We start from the raw sequence: 18,334 nt of genomic DNA on the forward strand, positions 1-18,334 counted from the left end.
AGCAGATGTCTGCCTACGGCAGGGTCGGGGAGTCTACAGCCTGAAGTCAGGGCCCAGGATGCTGCACACGCACTTCCGCCCCCCAGCTCAGCAGTCCAGGCCCAGGTCCCTGGCACACTCAGCACCCAGCCAGTGCCAGTGCTTCTGCACCAACCCCACTGCAGCCCTGGCCCTATTCCCCACCCTCCTCTCTTCACAGACAGACTCCTTGGCAGGCTGCGGGCCTGGCAAGCACTCAGCTATGCCTGACCCTCCCTCCCTTTGGTTTTCTAATTGCAGAAAAGTTCATTAGGAGCCAGACAATAGCCAGTTCCAAAATGCCAAGAGAAAACAATCAGGCCAGCCGCAGCCCCTCTGTCAGGCTCCCGCTGCTGAATGGCCCATTAAATGGCGCCAGATGGTGCCTTGGTGCCCTCCTCAGGCAGATGATTGATGTCCGCCCGGCCCCACAGGCAGGGGCCCAAGGGCCAGGGAGACCGAGGCCGGCCCAAGATGCCCAGTGAGCCGCTTCTTGGGGCCGTCAGTGCCATCCCGCTCCGGGGCCGGGCAGTGTGGCCCCTGGTCCTCCCGGCCACCCGGCAGCATGGGGCCAGGGCTCAGCAGGAGCACAGCCTGGGAGGAGGCAGGATGGCAGTGGGGACAGGGAGGGGCAGGACGTGCCAGTCCTGGTGGGAGCGGAGGCATTGTTTCCGCTCTTGGAGTTGGTGAAGGGGAAAATGGTTTGTGACGATACTGCTTCCGCGCCATCTGCTCATTGATCGACATCAGTCTGGGACAGTGGAGTGGAAAGCAATGTTTCTTGATGCCGGCTCCCCGGGGTGTCCCGTCACACTGCTGGGCTTCACGTCCTTCCCTCCAGTGGCCCCGTCTAGGAGGCATCGCCTGCCCCTGAGGACTCCTCTTTATGAGAAGACAGGGAGATCAAAAGGATTGGAAGAGATTTGAGAATTTTAGTGGTTTGGGGGGTTGTGGCTGTGATTTTTTTTTCAGTCAGGTATCAAACTTCCGTTGACCTCCCTGGGGCGTGATGTCGCCTCTGGTACCTTGGAGCCAGCTTGTGTACTTCCTTGAGGCCACACACGCCACTTTGTATCTTTGGTCTCTGGGGAGGATCATCAGACCCACAATCCAGTCTGCAGCCAGAAGTAGCACTCTCCCCAGGAGACCCACCTGCTCCCGAAAGTGCCCTGTGCCCTGCTCCCCCCGCCCCACCTCTCTGGGGCAGGTCGAGGAATTCACAGGCCCAGCCTCTTTCCCAGGTGGGATTTTGATTTCAGGCTGGTGTTAAACAGACTTGGCACAGCATGGCCAGTGAATAGAAAGGTTAACATGAGGCAGGGATGCCTCGCTTTTGACCTCACTGAGGATAAGATCAAACCAAGTTCAAATATTTCTTGATAAACATTTTCGTCAGGGGACCCACCAGCCTTCTCTCTTTGTCATGAGTTAGCTCTGGGGTTTCACTCCTTCGAGCTCACTGCCTCTCCCCGGTGATTCCCTTCCCTCACAGGCTTACAGAATCCAGATCTTTCTACACCACTTACCTGCGGAAGTTTTCTGGGAGCACCAGGGGGGCTGTCCAGACCACAGCTGCGCCAGCCACCACCAGCGCGGTGGCTCCCACCGTGTGGAAAGTTGCAGATCGGTAAGGCCTTGCCTCATCCCTTCCCCTCCCCACCCTCTCCTCGGATCACAGCCCCCCGGCCCACCCCTTCCTTCCACACACTGTCCCTTGCTACAAGCCTGATTCCACAGGGCTGGCCTTGGCCTTAGGGGGACCTGGGCTGCTGGCCACGCACTGGGGCAGCAGCATCTGACGACTGCGTTCTTCACGATGGAATGCATACTTTCTGATGCCCACATTCCTTAAGCTTAACTCTATTCAAGACCAATTAGAATCAGCTTGGGAGGATGATCTGCAGCCTCCAAAACAACTTCCCACCCAAGCAATTATTTCTCCAACCCAGATTTGAGTACCTGCTATGTGCTAGGCACCAGGAATACCAATCGTGCAGGGCAGGTGTGGTCCCTGCCCAGAGATTACAGTCCCTTCACAGCATCCCTTCTGGGGAGGCACCTGACCTCACTTGAACGCCTCTGGGGTCAAGGAGCTCACTACTTTTCTTCAGGGTAGTCAGTATCTTTGTGCTCAGCTGTAAGCACAAGGAAACTGTTCTTTTCTCTCAGCCTCTTGAGCCCCGCCCTGGGAGTAGAATTTCTGCCTTGGGCAGGGAGACAGGGCCGTGGACTCTTGCTCTGGCCCCCAGGAGTGTACCACGTGGAAATGGCTGAGCAGGAAGCTCAGAGCTGAGTCCAGAGGGTGGTCTCCAGCAGGGCGCTGCACAAGAGAACAGGGAGTGGGGTCATCAGATTCCAGGAAGGATTTTGCATCCCAGCATGAGGGACTCTAAGGATGGAAAGTGCTAATGGAGAGGTTTTTAGTAAATCGGGTGAGAAGGAAAGAGAAGGTGAGAGTGATCATTGTAATTATTCACATTGTAATTCTTCGGATTATTCAGACTGCTGTGATGGCTGGCACTTCTAGCCGTGTGTGCTGGGCTCTGCTGGTACTTCTGTCATTAGCCCCTCTAGTCGGGGGCCACTCCTTGACGCAGAACACAGAAACGGAGAAGGAAACTGAGACTCCAGGACACAGAAAGGGAGCAGAGAGAGGGGACTCGGGCAGGAGGGTAAAGCGCAGGTGGCCACAGTGCCCACCCGTCAGCTGACCTTGCTGACTCCCCACCACCTCAGAAGCAGGAGGGGCAGAACTTCGTTGTACCTTGAGATCACTGTGGCCAGAGAGGGGGGCTGAGTTGCCCAGGCTCCCAGGGCTAGCCCACCATAGAACGAGACCAGAACCCAGGGGTCAGGAGGCAAGGGTAAAGAAGCAGCCTGTCCTTCAGGTCCCTGGGCCCAGATCCCACAAGAGCAGTGATGGGCATGGGGTGGAGCAGCCAGCGCGGAGCCTGCAACCCTTCTCCCAGGGCTGGGGTCAGCCCAAGAGGTGTAAGATGGATCCCTGCCTGATGCCCACCGTCTGGCAGCTGCAAGAGCAGCAATCAAAATAACTGGAAACCCCACTTCCCCATTTCCAAACCCCCATTCTCAGCCTTGGCAGCCAGCCGAACCCATGGTCTTTCAGAGGGCCTGGCTTCCCCAGAGCCTTGTTGTGTGGGTGCCCCTGTGGGTCTACTCATCTGTCCCTCGGAGTCTTTGTTCAGATCAGAGCATGAAGCTCAGTCTTCTCCTTGTGGTCTTTTGTGAGTGCTAGGAGGGGTGGGGCTGTGGGCCTGCAGAGAGAAGACCCCACTCTATGCCAGGAGCTAGCGAGGGTTTTGTGTTTGTGCTTTTGTTTAATCTTCTCAGCAACCTACCTGTGAGCAAGTTGTTACTCTCCCCATCTCACAGATGAGGAGTTGAGGCTCACGTTAAGTAATCCACCCAGGGTCACACAGCTAGTTACTGGCAGAGCCAAATGTGAGCATGTAGGACTCTGTGACCATCAGGAGTGCCTCCTCTTCTCTCCCTATGGCCCTGGGTGCTCCTCCTCTGCCCCTTGCCCACAGTTATCACCCCTTTCTCTCCCTGGCTCCCTCTGGGTCCTCAGCTCCAAGATCTACATGGCTGACCTGGAATCCGCACTGCACTACATCCTCCGGATAGAAGTGGGCAAGTTCTCCGTCCTGGAGGGGCAGCGCCTGGTGGCCCTGAAAAAGTTCATGGCAGTGCTGGCCAAGGTGAGCGGGGCCCTGGGGCCCCTCATTCCGAAGCTCCACATGGGACCCGTGTGCATCCCTGCAGGCCGGTGCTGTGCCCTCCTGGAGGAGTCAGCCCGGCCCCTTCCTCTGGAGCTCGTGGTTGGGTTCGGATCTTTGGACCCACCAGCTGTCGCAGTCCACCGTGGGCTGCTGCCCTGCGGCCCCAGTCACGCGCCCCCCAGCCCCCTGGGACAGCCCCCTTCCCCTGTGCAGGGAGGTAGGTGGGACATGGCGCCAGATGCCCGGGGGGTATTCCCACCTGCACACGTCTGCCTGCCTGAGTCCTCTGCCTCAGGCCGAGCCTGGAGCGTGGCCTCTCACTCCCCGTCGTGATCACTGGGAAAGGAGAAGCTGTGGATGCTGCAGTGAAGGCTTCTCTGAGTCTCTTCTTTCCCCTCTCAGACTCAGAGTCAGAGGGAGCTCCCTGGCCTCAGCCATGCATTCCTCACTCCTCTGTAGTTTCCTGCCAGCGTGGCTCCTCCACATTAGTAGCCATGCTTACGCATGGCTTATGTGCAGCCATGCTTACGTGCAGCTCCTGCTTACGCAGGACCCGATATGTGTCAGGCATTTAATCCTCTCAGTCTCGCTTCAGGGTGGCTAGTACTACCCCCCTTAGGAGGTGCAGGTTACCCAAGAGACCTGCCTTAGGCCTCCCGGGAGGAGGTGTCATGGCCAGGGTTTGAACTGAGGTTCCAAGTTCAGTCCCCTGGAGGAGGAAATGACAACCCACTCCAGTAGTCTTGCCTGGAGAATCCCACGGACAGAGGAGCCTGGCAGACTATAGTCCACAGGGTCGAAAAGAATTGGACATGCCTGAGCAACTAAGCACAGCACAGCTAATCTAAGCTGGCTTCCCTGATGGCTCAGATTACCATCTGAGAATGGTAATCTCAGATTACCTGAGAATCCGCCTGCCAATACAAGAGACCATGGTTTGACCTCTGGGTTGGGAGGATCCCCTGGAGGAGGAAATGGAAACCTACTCCAGCATTCTTGCCTGGAGAAATCCCATGGACAGAGGAGTCTGGTGGGCTACAGTCCATGGGGTTGCAAAGAGTTGGATACGACTGAGCGACTAACACACACATACATACCTCCAGGCGTGCACACACACACACACACACACACAAACCTCTCCAGGTTTAGAGCTGGGCCCTTTCTCTGCCATGCTCCTTACACACACACACCCTCTCCAGGTTTAGAGCTGGGCCCTTTCTCTGCCATGCTCCTTACACACACACACCACACACCCACACACACACACACACACACACCCTTTCCAGGTTTAGAGCTGGCCCTTTCTCTGCCATGCTCCTTCCTCATCTCTGAAGACGAGATGCCGGCTGCCTCCTCTCTCTGCACCTGCCGCCTCCTCCCTCCCCACACCCTTCTCTGTGGCTCTAGGCCCCCTGCCAGCGCTGCCCTACTTAAATCCCAAGGCTCTGGCTGCCCAGGATGCTGAGTCAGATGCGGGCTCCATCCCCTTCAGAGGCTGACTGCTGACTCAGCCGCCCTCGCCCTGGGGGCAGGTCTGAGCCCCTCCTTCTGGCGCAGGTCTGGGGCAGCTGGGGCTCCCTCTGGGGGTGGTCTGCACCTCTCCCTCGGGAACTGCTGCCTTCCTAGCCCCTTGTCCCGCCTCACCAGTCCTGACCTCCTGGTCCACTTGGCTTAGTGACGGGCAGGTGTGGTTACACCGAGGACCCTGGGAGGTGGTGAGTGCTCGCCATCATGCCATTCCAATCTCAGCCGAGACAGCCTTCGGCCCCTCTCACGTGTCCCATGCAGACAGGGCCCCTGTTCTTCAGCCCCATCTGATAATAGAGCCTTTCCCCACCGGCCCTGTGAGCTGCTTGGTTCTCAAGTGGCTGAGGCCCGGGGTGGCTGGCCCAGAGAATCAGGAGAGGGGAAGAATCCTGGAGTAGTTCTGTAGGCTGTCTTCCTGCTCGACACATGAGGAGGGGCAGCCAGGAAGCTGGGAGGGACCCCCTCACCCCACAGGCCAGTCCTCTCTGAAGGACTCCTCCCAGGGGGGCTGTCAACTGAGTGCTGCTTGTGTCTCTCAGCTGGACTCAGAGCTGGTTTTGGTTTGCGCCCCCCACCCCGTGTGAGGAAAAAGAACTCGACCCAGGAAAGTCCTGACCAGGCAGAGGCTTAAGTGCTGCCCACCGAGCTTCTGCCCTCAGCAGTGCTGGAACTGAGTTTGGGGTGAAGTCCTCCCTGCTGGAAGACACGCCCCTCAGAGAGGAGAGGGCTGGCCCTGGGGCAGAGGCAGACTCGAGGTAGGAGCCGTGGGCCAGAGGGCACAGGCTTGGAGGCCTCTGAGCCGAGCAGCACAGCCCTTGAGACTGTAGAGACTTCTGGCTGTACCCTTGTTGTGTGGTTGCTTCTTCCTGAGTAGCAGTAATAGGAGCAGCTACTCATTTGAAAAGACCCTGATGTTGGGAAAGATTGAGGGCAGGAGGAGAAGGGGGTGACAGAGGATGAGATGGTTGGATGGCATCACTGACTCAATGGAGGTGAGTTTGAGTAGACTCCGGGAGTTGGTGATGGACAGGGAGGCCTGGTGTGCTGTGGTCCATGGGGTCACGAAGAGTCAGACACAACTGAGTGGAGTGAACTGAACTGAACCATTCCTTGAGGGGCTTCCCAGATGGTGCTAGTGGTAAAGAATCCACCTGCCAAGGCAAGAGATGCAAGAGACTCAGGTCTCTGCGTTGGGAAGATTCCCTTGGAGTAGGAAATGGCCATCCACTACCAGTATTCTTGCCTGGAAAATTCCATGGACAGAGCAGCCTGATGGGCTACAGTCTGTGGGGTCACAAAGAGTCGGACATGACAGAGCGCGCGCACACACACCCCATTCCTTGACCTCTGACAAGGTGTCAGACTCTGAAGAGTGCTCCTTTGTGTTTTAGCTTATCTGTATTTCTCAGAACAAAACCCCACAGGTGGGCTCTAGCATCGTCGCATCACATTCATGTCTGAGCTAACCGTCACCCTTGCCCACTGCGTGCCTGGGGCGCCGAAGAAAGTCTGGGGGGCATAGAGCTCCCTCCGCCTGCTCAGCCTCAGGGACCTGTCAGCTGTGGGTCTGCCCTGTGGCCCAGCAGGGAATCTCCCTGCTCCCTCACGGAAGCGGCTGGCAGGACTGGCCACTAGGTGGCATGTGGTCACCACAGTTTCCCTGCTCCCAGCACAGGGTGACTCCCTGTGGTCCAGAGCCCCTTAATTCATCCTTCCTCCTGACACCGTGGCCTTAGAGGGCGTCATCTTTCCTAATCAGGACAGCGGGTGAAGGTCAGTGAGGAAACGCTGACTTGAAGCTATAAATTTGTGTTGAGAACCCAGAGGCCAGTGTGAGCTGACCAAGAGGCAGCGTGTCAAAGCACAGGATTCTTTCTGGCCATTTCTCCCGCTGGGGGACAGTGTCCTGCCCGGAGGTTTGATAAGAACACGCCATGACTCCCTCAGAAGACTGGATCCCTTGGCAGGTTTTTCTGTTTAGGGATCATTCCTGTCTTCAGCTTCCTTCTTCTTACAAATGTTTCTCTGTGCTCTTGTCCCCAGGTTTCTCTATATTGTCCTTCTGACCTTCTTGATGATTTTTCTGACCTGCTCTGCTACTGCAGCCCCCTCTCTCCTTCCCCCACCCCCGGTATGCTCGTGCATGTGCTCATGCGTGCACACACACACACACAACACATCCATCCTCCTCCCTGGAGTCCTTGTGGTTTTAAAGTGCTGATACTAATCAGATTTGAGTTGACTTATCTTCAGAGTAGCTTTTCCTGCTCCTCAGAGACTACGGGGAGTTCCCATCAAGATTTGGATCTCGGCTCTGGCCCCTGTGCTGCCTGGTCGCCACTGGCAGCCCGTGGAATACAAATGAAAGGCCATTTGCCAGCCCAGCCCAGCTGGTCAGTTCACTAATCAGCTGCTGTATCAGAAGATTACCTGAACAGAGGCCCGTGTGGCACAGGGGTCCCAGCCGCCCTGGGCAGTGACACAGGTGCTCGGCCTTCCTCACAGTGGGCGTGTGGTCAGGGGTCAGAGCCCCAGCCTGCAGCCTGGAGTAGGGGCAGCCTTGAGGGCCCAGCCCCACTGAGCACCTCTGCCCAGCCCTCTGCCTCACCTTCCGGTGTCCCAGGGCAAAGGTAGTGAGTGAGGAGCCCACATTTGGGTGTTTTTTTTTTTTCTCTCCTCACATTTGGGTCTTAGAATGTTTTCCTGGTGCTTTTGGAACATTCCAGAACATACCTGAGCCCCCTTCCGCCCACCCCCACCACCCTCCCCAGGGGAACCCCCGGCGAATTGCTTCTCACTCTCCACTTATCGCTTCCATAGTATTTCCGTGGCCGGCCCTTAGTCCAGAACTTCCTGCACTCCATGAACGACTGGCTCAAGAAGCAGCAGAGAAAGAAAATTCCATACGGTTTCTTTAAAAATGCGCTGGACAGCAGGAAGGAGGTGAGTCTGGGAGGCAAAGAAGCTCTCCTCCATGTTCCGTATCTATGGGAGCAGAAGGGTCCACCTTGTCCCCTCTGACCTCCTCACCAATCCGCATTTAGGAAGGAGGCTGTAGTCTTGGTTGAGTCCTTGTGTTGGTCACGAGTGAACCGCCATCTGTTGAGCGCTCTCTCTCCAGACCTCACTTAATCCTTACAACATTAGTAGAAGGCAGATACTGTTCCCATTGGGCAGATGAAGAAGCAGAGGTCAAGTAACTTCTGTGTGTGTCTAAGGCCACACAGCCAGTAAGTAGTTAAGCTGGGCTTTAGAGCTGGTTGTGAGATGTCCCTGGTGGGAGAGCTTTTTAACCACAGCCCTCTGTTGCCTGCCGGGCTCCTCAGCACAGCTTCTCTCCAGGGGCGCTTTCTGGGCTCCTGCTGTCACTGCTGTTTGCACAGGTGGGCACGTCAGCCAGCAGAGGTGCAGAACCTCACAGACGTGTGTGTGTGTGTGTGTGTGTGTGTGTGTGTGTGTGGTGGGGGGGCGGGGTCAAGCCTGAAGGACCCTTAGAGATGAACCGCTCATTCTGCAGAGGGGGAGGTTGAGGCTAGAGGAGGGACATGACTTGGGCTGTGTCACCGTCTCTCAGCCCTCCTGCTCGTTTGATGGGTGTCACCAGCGGAAGGGAAACGCCCACCTCAAGGCGATAGACTGAAAAAGGGACCGTTTGTGTCAGGGCTGCGTGCAGAACTGGAGTCTCCTGCAAGCTGCTCTCCCCACTCCCCACGCAACTCCTGTTTCTTCTCTGCACATGCATTCACGCTCCTGTGTGTCCCGTAGGGCACTGTGATCGCGGAGAAGGTGAACTGGGTGGGCTGCCAGGGGAGTGAGCCGCATTTCCGGGGCTTTCCCTGCTCCCTGTGGATCCTGTTCCACTTCCTGACGGTGCAGGCAGCTCAGGAAGGTGTAGACCATCCTCAGGAAAGAGGTGAGTGGAGGCCCGGGCACCCGCTGTGCCTCAGCCCACCCCATCCCGCCCTCTGCTGGCGCCCTGCTGCAGGCCTGAACTTAGGGGAGTCCGCGTTTGCAGCTGGGGACACATGACCAGTGTGGACCCAGAGCAGGAGGGCCTAGAGGCCACTCTGTCCTGCCAATCCATCTTGCTCATGGCCCCCGGGGTGGTGCCTCACAAACTCAGGGGTGTGAGGCTGCTCCCTGGCTTTCTCGAAGCTACAAGCTTGCTTTATTTTTATTCTTCATGAAAGAGATCTAGTTCTGTTTTTTATATTCCTGTAAAGAAAAAAATCTATGTCTTCTTCACAATGTATGCAGCTAATACCATGGACTCTGAACAACTTCACTGTATTTCTCCCTGAAAAAATCATTTTCCAGGGGAAGCTGGGGAAACCTTGCCCCCTTTGCCCTGTTTTGTCCCCAAACCATGCAACTGCTGTCCGTCACTCACCCTGCCTCTCAGCCACACGAAACGACTGCATGGGTGGGCACCCAGTTCAGCCCCCGTTCCCTGAGGCACCAGGCTCACTCCAGGCCCTGGCCCAGCCTGGAGGACGCAAAGGTGGGAGAGATGTGCCCTGCCGCCAGTGGACTGTGAGGCAGGTGGGCACAGGGCTGACGGGCCGTGTGCCAGGGCCCAGGGGCAACGGGGAAAGAAGGATGCGCGGGGGTGGGGGAGTGAGGGAGTGCTCCATGATGTTGGGAAGAGCAGGAGGAGGTCAGTGAGGGGGAAGACGGACCGGAGTCCTGGAGGGAGGAGATGGCCTGTGCAGAGACAGAGGGAACTGGAGGAGTGGCCAGGCATGCGGACAGTCAGCCGGTCTGTCAGCCACGATTTACAGAGCGTCTCTGAAGAGCCAGGCCCCACGCTAGGGGTCAGGTATAGCAGTGCTTGCAGCAAGACATCCCTGCCTCGAGGGGACAATATTCCAGTGGCAGGAGACAGACAGTAAACACACGGATAGATCACTTCAGGTGTGATGGTGAGTCTGTGAGGAAGACAGAGCCCGTGGTGGGGTGAAGGGCTGGGGAGGGGTTGCGTGTTCAGACGGGCTGGCTGGCTGGGGGAGGCTCCTCTGAGGAGGGGCCCAGTGCTGAGACCTGATTGGGGAGAGGGAAGCAGTGGTGGGATGTCTGGGACAGGAGCCCCCCGGGGCCGCCTGAATCTGCTCAGGCCGCCACAACGAGCTGCCACACACTGGGCCTTAAACAACAGAAACGTGTCTTCTTACATTCTGGAAGCTGGAAGTCCATGATGAAGGCGTTGGCAGGGTGGGTTCCACGGAGGCCTCTCCTTGGTTTTGTAGATGGCCGTCGTCTCCCTGGGTCGTCACATGGTCCTCCCTCTGGGTGTTCCTGGCTGTGTCCAAATGTCCCCTTCTTACAAGGACACCAGTCATATTGCAACAGGATACACCCCGGTGACCTCATTCTCACTTAATCACCTTTTTAAAGATGCTGTGTCCAAATACAGTCACATTCTGAAGGACTGGCATTAGGACTACAGCATAAAAACGTTAGAGGACGCAGTTCAGCCCGTAACACAGGTCAAGGACTGGAAAGAGTCAGGCGGTTTGCAGCCCCAGAGTGGGCCAGGAGGGGGCTGCAGGAGAGGAGGTGGGTACTTGGAGGTCCTGGGGAGGGAGGGAATTGGATTTCAGTCCCTGCATTATGAGAATCTACCGGAGACCATTGGCAGGGGAGGGATGTACACGATCGATGCTTTAGAGAGATGACTGGGTGGAGGATGTGCTAGAGCAGGGCAAGGTGGAAGCAGGGCAGCCAGTTAGGACATTGTAGAACTTGTCCCGGAGAGGCGGTGGCAGCTCGCACTGGAGTTGTTAGGTGAGCACGTGTAAGAAGGGCAGATTTGGGTATGTTTTAAAGGCAGAGCTGATATGACTCAATGAGGAATTGGATAAAGAATGTGCAGGATGAAGGACTTTGGTCGGACCCTGGACTTGGGCCTGAACGTCTGTTGGATGATGGTTCTGTGAGCCGAGAAATGGGAAGGCTCGGGGGTGGTAGTAGATGGGGAGAGGGCACACATAAACGTGTGCAGCTGTGGAATCTGTGAATGGAGATGCAGACAGTCAGCCCGCAGTTCTGGGCCGAGGTCCATGACAGAGACACAAATCTTGTGGTCGTCAGCATGTAGATGGTAGTTAAGACCTGGGGACTGGATGAGTGCATTAGGGGGTGGGCAGAGAAGAGTGCCAATAGGCCTGAGTTCTGGGGCATTCAGCTTCCAGACCTCTGCTTGGTGGAGAGCAGGGGCCAGCAAAGGAGACTGAGAAAGAGCTGCCGTTGCAATTTCAAGAAGGCCCCCAACATAAAGAGTATCAAGAGAGAGGACCCAGCTGAGTGGATGCTGCTGTGCTGGGGGAGGTGGTACCAAGGGAGGACCTCGCTGGCAAGAGCTGTTTCAGGGTTTAGTGGAGAGAAAGGCCTGGGTGGATTGGGCTGAAGAGAGAAGAGCCGGGGAGAAGTTGGAGGTACTGGGGGAGTGATTGGGGTATGACCCAGGTCAGAGAGAAATTTCTTTATTGTAGTTATTTTTTCCTGTCGGAAGGAGCTCATACAAGGAGGAAATGGATGATGCCATAGCAAATGAAAATATGGACAGGAGTGAAATCTTGGAGGAGGCAAGAGGGGTGAGGTATAGAGCATGAGGGCAGGCAAAAGGAGCGCTGGGGGTGGACGCAGGAGCTGAGGGGACTGAGGCGGTGAGAGGCAAGGCACACCTTGGTGTGGACACCGAAGTTGCTAAAACCAAGGGCCCAGGGAGTTGGTGGTGAGCAGGACAGAGAGCAGGGTGCTGCGGTCCCAGTGGGCAGAGGGGTGGGACTAGGAGACGGGCTTTTAAAGGGCTGGGGGTTCACTGCAGGAAGGAGACAGAGTCTGCATGCAGCCAGCAGCAGGGAGGGTGCTTCCACCACCTCCAGCCCTGAGGTGTGTGGAGTGTGGAAGACAAAGGGGTTCAAGAAGGGCGGGCTTGAGGGAGCAGTGGTATCTTCAGGGAGGAGCCCATGTTGGAGCAAGAAGAGGCTCAGAGCCTGTGATGTTGCCAGTCCAGAGAGCCCAGTGGGAGGGCATGAGGGGGCTGAGGAGAGATGGAGACAAATTAGGGGATGTGCAGAGCCAGATCAGGATGGGCTCTGGGTGTTGTAGTGCCCAAGGGAGGAGACACAATGGAGAGCAGGTCACGACAGGAAGCCTGAAGCAGGAGGGGCAGGGTAGGGACCCACAGGTCTGGTGGTGGGCGCTCCAGCCCCTGCTTAACTCTCCAGCCACATCTCTAAGAGCCTGAGTGTCCTGATGATGAGTTTGGACTCTATCCTAAGTGTCAGGAAGTGATGAGGGCCTGGATAAGAGTCAGACAAGGGAGACTGAGGTTTAAGAGTCTGGGGTGGGGGATGGAGTCAGAGCTGTGACCACCCCTGGAAGGTGAAGTAGGCGAAGAGACCAGTCCCCGCATCAGTTGGGCCCAGTGTGTGTGCCCTATGCAGAGGAGGCCGTGGTGGGCCTGTGATGGGGCTGGTGGTGGGGTCGGCAGGGCCAAGCAACCTGCAGGGCCCCCGGTGACTGACATCTCCTCTTCCCTGTAGCCAAGGCCCAGGAAGTCCTCCAAGCCATCCGGGGCTACGTCCGCTTCTTCTTCGGCTGCCGAGAGTGCGCTGGCCACTTTGAGCAGATGGCCTCTGGCTCCATGCACCGGGTGGGGAGTCTGAACAGCGCCGTCCTTTGGTTCTGGTCCAGCCACAACAAGGTCAACGCTCGCCTCGCAGGTAAGGAAGGGCCATCTCCAAGGCCAGAGTCACCTGCAGAGGGAGGGTGAGGTGGGGGAACTTGGGAGTCTTGGACCAGAGGCAGGAGACGGGACCCTGACTGTCCCCCTAGGTAACACTCCATGTTGTTGCTTAACACCCAGAGCCCCTTCACGGGCTCTCCCAGCCCTGCTGATGTACGCCAGCATCACTAGACCTATTTTCTAGATGAGGAGGCTGAGGTTTCGGCACCCTGAGATCCTGGGCCTCCAATGCCGTTGCTCTCTCTCTGCCCAACACCATGGCCACTCCCTCTGGCCCGCTGGGGTCCCTTTTCCTGGCTTCCCTGTTCTGCTTCCTGGCTATTGACCCCTTTCTCAAACCAATAAAGAGAAAAGAGCTGGGTTTTTCCACCCCCCTGGGAGGGGTCTAATGATAAAATGTGCTTGAGAAGAAAAACCTTCCTGGAAGCCAAGGACCGATTCTCACAGGACGAGGCCTTGTCTTCTGCGTTTCCCTTGTTTATAGTGTTTTCTATTCCCCCGTGTTAAGGAGTCTGATGGGTCCCACAGACAAAAGCATTAAACTCCAGGGGTGATCAGCAGCCATCTGTGGATGGAAGCCTGGGCTGCTCTGCGGGGAGAGAGAAAGTGCGATTGGCTGGGACAGACCTCCCAGGAGTGGGAGGCGGGGGAGAAGGCCTAGGGCAGGCCGAGGTTAAAGGAGCCAGTGGAGCAGGTGGCGTGCAGGCGGCTGCCCTTGTCTGCATCTCCTGGGGCCTCCTGGTGGACTTCTAAAGGAGACACGTGCCATCTCTCCTCCCACTCCTTCTCTCCCTGCCCCTGCCCCGCCCCTGCCACCAAAAGCTCATCTGAGCCTCCAGCCTTGTGTGACCTGCAGGCTCCCGGCTTTCCCGGGGGCCCAGATGCTGCTGGAGGGCCAGGAAGTCAGTGCCCTTACTCTCTCTAGGACTGCCCTTTCGGATCAGCCAGTAACAATAATGAGCAGGTGCAAATGGAGTGCTCACTTTGCAAGGTCTGCTCGCTATCACTTCTCACTGAACCCTTGGAATCTCCGTGTTGCTCCCTCCCCAAAAATAACCCTTCTGATTTTACCATTCTGATTTTTACATCACTTGCTGCTGCTGCTTCATTCTGCCCAACCACTTTTTTTTCCCCCCATAAACCTTTAGTAGAGGTGCCTCCTCCAAGAGAGATGGGCTGATTGCCATTCCCCAGGTGACGCTGGGCAAGGGGCCGGTGGCAGGTCCTCTGGGGCTCAGCCTGGGGCTCTGCCCACAGAGCTGGCCCCGCTTGGGGCTCCAGCAGCCTGGCACGAAAGGCAACTTCCTGTCTCTCTCCTGAGTGTCCTTTCCCCGATCCAGGCGCCCAGCCCTTGGGACCCACCTGAGGAGGAAATTTCACTGTGCTGTGTTGAGTCGCCCAGTCGTGTCTGACTCTTTGCAACCCTATGGGACTGTAGTCCACCAGGCTCCTCTGTCCATGGGGATTTTCCAGGCAGAAATACTGGAGTGGGTTGCCATGCCCTCCTCCAGGGGGTCTTCCCAACCCAGGGATCAAACCCAGGTCTCCCACATTGCAGGCAGATTCTTTACTATCTGAGCCACCAGGGAAGCCCAAGAATACTGGAGTAGGTAGCCTATCCCTTCTCCAGGGGATCTTCCTGACCTAGGAATCAAACCTAGGGCTCTCCTGCATTGCAGAAGGATTGTTTACCAGCTGAGCTACCAAGGAAGCCCAGAGTTCCATTACCTGCTACCTACCCTAGAGGGCTGCAGGGGGTGCAGGAGAAGCCTCGAAACTACCATGTGCCTTGAACTCTTGCTTTAAAAACATTACAAAAAGAATGTATCTTTACTCATGTGAAATATGGGAACTTTCAGAAAAATGCAAAGAGGGTTAATGCTAATGGGCCTACCAAAGCCTGCCAGACAGATCATTCTGTGTCTTCTCGCCCTTTCCCTTGTCTGGTCCAGGGGTACAAACCAGCAGCGAAGGTGACAGAGACAGTGGGTTGACACGGGGAAGTGGCTGGGGGAGAAACTGTGGCGTGGCGGGGGTGAGGAGGAACCGCCTTGTCCAGACGGGCACTACTGTGGGCTCCGCTGTGGGCCAGGCCCTGTGCTAGGCCTGTTATCTGCCCTCTTGCATGCATATCCTTTCCCGGGGCAGCGGTGCCCCCTTTGTGCAGATGAGGGAGCTGGCATCGTGAATGGAAGGGTGAGATCTGGGTTTCTGGGTGTCCAGCGTGTCACAGGCAGTCTGTATGTGTGCTTCTCTCCCCAGGCGCCCCCAGCGAGGACCCCCAGTTCCCCAAGGTGCAGTGGCCACCCCGCGAGCTCTGTTCCGCCTGCCACAATGAACTCCGGGGCACGCCTGTGTGGGACCTGGACAACATCCTCAAGTTCTTGAAGACCCACTTTTCCCCAAGCAACATCGTCCTAGACTTTCCTTCAGCTGGGCCGGGCCCCTGGAGGGGTGCAGAGAGGATGGCAGTCATCCCAAAACAGGTGGAGCTGGAGCTGGCAACCGGAAATGTTACCCTGGCCCCTGAGAAGGCTGAGATCCCGGTGGGCTCAGGGATAAAGGCCCCTGGAGGCACCATCCCAGTGGCGGGACTTGGGGCAAATCACCCCAAGATGCAGGCTGGCCTTGGTGCGGCCACAGACGAGCCAGACCCGGGAGCTCCTGAGCACGTAGTGGAGCTTCACAGGGATAAGTCAAAGCAGCCAGAGAGGGAGCAGCGCTTGAGCAGGAGAGACACAGGAGCCGTGTTGTTGGCTGAGTTCCTGGCTGGGAGGAACCTCCCTGGAGGCCCTTCAGAGCTGGGCCGAGTGGGCCGCAGCTCCCAGCAGCTGGCGGGCATCCCTGACAGGGAGCCCGAGGCTGGGGCCGGGCAGGGCCAGGGCCAGTGGCTGCAGATGCTGGGCGGGAACTTCTCCCACCTAGACATTAGCCTCTGCGTGGGGCTCTACTCCCTGTCCTTCATGGGCCTGCTGGCCGTGTACACCTACTTCCGGGCCAGGATAAGGGCTCTGAAGGGCTATGCCAGCCTCCCCACCGCCTGAACTGTCCAACTCGGGATGGGGGCAGGATAGGAAGCTGCTGTCCACGGGCTCTTCCAGCCCTCTCTGCCTCCCTCCCCTTGCTCCTTGGCCGGGGACACCCAGCAAAACCAGTTGCTGAAGTGAAACCTCCCTGGGGCTTCAGGAAAGGGATGGTCCACAGATAGGGAGACGTGCAGAGGGCCTGGGTTCATCTGCCAGCACAGGCAAGGGCAGCCTTGGGCAGCGGGGTCGGGAGGCTCCGTCCCCAGCCTCTCAGCGCCAAATTCCTCTTTTTCAGCTTATTTGAAGTCCTGCCTCATTCTCCCCGAAGCTTCAGTGTTTCCCGCTTGGTGTTGGCCCTAAACTGGGGCTGATGAGGCTGCAGTGTCCAAGGCTTCCCCTCTCCAGAGGAGGGGCCCCGGGACTGGAGTGGACCCCCTCCCTGCTTCCCGGGACTCCGTCCATCCTGCTGCAAAGAGCCCTTTGCGCCAGAGAAGGAAGGACTGCCTGTGGCCCTCTGTGCCTGCCCATCCTCCAGCCCCTCAGAACCCCCGCCCCAACCCCCGGGTGGGGTTTGGCTTTGGAAGGGGTCCTGGAAGCTTCTGGAAGTCCTGTTGTTCTCCCAGGTGAGGTCTTTGGGAGGAGAGCCTCTGGCTGGCTCCCTTCCCAAACCTTGGGTACAGGAGGAACACAGGCTGGAGCCAGTGTGTGACGGTACCGGGCTGGGGTGTGGGGTTTACGGAGGGCTATCTGGTCTCTAGTGCCTTAGCTGTGAGAGGGCCAGTGAAGCCTTTGCTCTGAATGTGCTTTCCGCATTGGGCTCAACCCAATTGGGCTCAAACCGCATTGGGTCTTCTGTCTTTTGATTTTAGTCTCCAAAATAGATGCTAATCTATGATTGTGGGGGGAGCCAAAGCGAGGAGAGTGCCGTTCCTCTCGAGGATCACCTCCCATCGTGTAGAGGTTAAAAGGGTCAGAGGGGAGGGTGATGCTGTCCGCAGGCTCGATTCCCACTCCCCTCCACTGTTAGCAGGGGCTGTGGAATAAATTATTTTGTTAAGGCAAGCACCGGTGTGTTCTTTAACTTGCTACTAGCATCCAGGTCTGGATTGCTGTTGTTGTTTACTCACTCAATCGTGTCCAACTCTTGTGACCCCATGGACTGTAGCCCATCAGTCTCCTCTGTCTGTGGGATTTCCCAGGCAAGAATACTGGAGTGGGTTGCCATTTCCCCCTCCAAGGGATCTTCCCGACCCCAGAGATCGAACTCGTGTCTCCTGCATTGGCAGGCACATTCTTTACCGCTGGGCCACCCAGGGAAGCCTGTCCACGTCTGGAGAGAATATGCAAAACCCAGCCTCATCTGGGATCCAGTCACCTCACGGGGGATCAAGGGGCCTTGTCACAGCCTCTCACTCCTGGACGGGCCGTCCCCCACTGCCCACAGAGCTCTCTGTGCCCGGAGCCCCTCCATGCCACCTCCTCCCCACCCTCCTAGGGAGCCCCTGGCTGGGTGCTCTCAGCCCTGCTCCAGGAACCTTGGCTTGCACCTGCCTGGCCCTCCTCAGCCAGGTGGCCTACATCTCCGCTGTCCCTGGAGGAAGGAGAGAGGGCTTGTTTGTGAAAGCCGGCCTGGACTGGCTGCTCAGCAGGGAGGAGTCAGCCAGATTAGAGAGGCTGCCCCTAATCCGGCCTGCTGGGTTTTACAAGGATCAGAGCCGCTGATAATGAACCTCATTAAGGGGGAGCAGGAGCCTCAATCCGATTTGGGGTTTTCTCTTTGACATCTTCCTCTGCTCAGATGGCCTCGGCACCGGGCGGAGCAGGTGGGGTGCCAGGCCTGCTCCTCTGCTAGGGCAGCCGGGTGGGGAGGGGTTGGCCCCCCTTCCCTGCTTTGATAGCCCTGGGTCACCTCTTTAGCTGCCTGACTGCACGAGTGGATGGCGGCTTGGAGCCTCTCTGCAGGCCTCTCATCTTCCCCAGAGTTCCCTCTCTGTGTCCCCACTCTAGTCATCCACCTGCCTGCCCCATCCGCCCAGGCCGTCTCTGCTCATCTTCCCCTGACCCACCGGGCCCTGGTTGAGAGGCTGACAGGCCCACAAGAGGGTGAAAGAGGCTCCCAGCTCCCGCCGGGCCAAGACCACTTGAGTACGCCTGTACCTCCACCACCTGGTACCTGACTTGATGCCAGGAGCAGAGGATTTCTACCAGACGGCCCTTACGGCTCCAGTGACCATATTTTCTAAAACCAAGCTCAGGCGTTCAGAATTAGA

At 57.4% G+C, this 18,334-nt stretch overlaps 1 protein-coding gene across 2 annotated transcripts in view; it reads left to right on the plus strand.

Moving 5' to 3' along the window:
• QSOX1 (quiescin sulfhydryl oxidase 1) overlaps nucleotides 1-17,126 on the plus strand; it is a 41,539-nt gene extending 24,413 nt beyond the window's left edge. Inside the window, exons 7-13 of one of the 2 annotated variants that reach the window (XM_061383376.1) lie at nucleotides 1,511-1,645; nucleotides 3,611-3,740; nucleotides 8,109-8,231; nucleotides 9,054-9,201; nucleotides 12,836-13,015; nucleotides 15,301-15,524; nucleotides 16,360-17,126. In XM_061383376.1, the coding sequence (XP_061239360.1) occupies nucleotides 1,511-1,645; nucleotides 3,611-3,740; nucleotides 8,109-8,231; nucleotides 9,054-9,201; nucleotides 12,836-13,015; nucleotides 15,301-15,524; nucleotides 16,360-16,368 (949 nt within the window). In that variant the 3' untranslated portion in view covers nucleotides 16,369-17,126. Of the gene's footprint in view, nucleotides 1-1,510; nucleotides 1,646-3,610; nucleotides 3,741-8,108; nucleotides 8,232-9,053; nucleotides 9,202-12,835; nucleotides 13,016-15,300 lie in introns of both variants that reach the window. The other variant, XM_061383375.1, reaches the window with a different exon arrangement.
• The last annotated feature ends 1,208 nt before the right edge of the window (nucleotides 17,127-18,334 follow it).

The sequence above is a fragment of the Bos javanicus genome, chromosome 16 (assembly GCF_032452875.1).
Source record: "Bos javanicus breed banteng chromosome 16, ARS-OSU_banteng_1.0, whole genome shotgun sequence".
Lineage (NCBI taxonomy): Eukaryota > Metazoa > Chordata > Mammalia > Artiodactyla > Bovidae > Bos > Bos javanicus.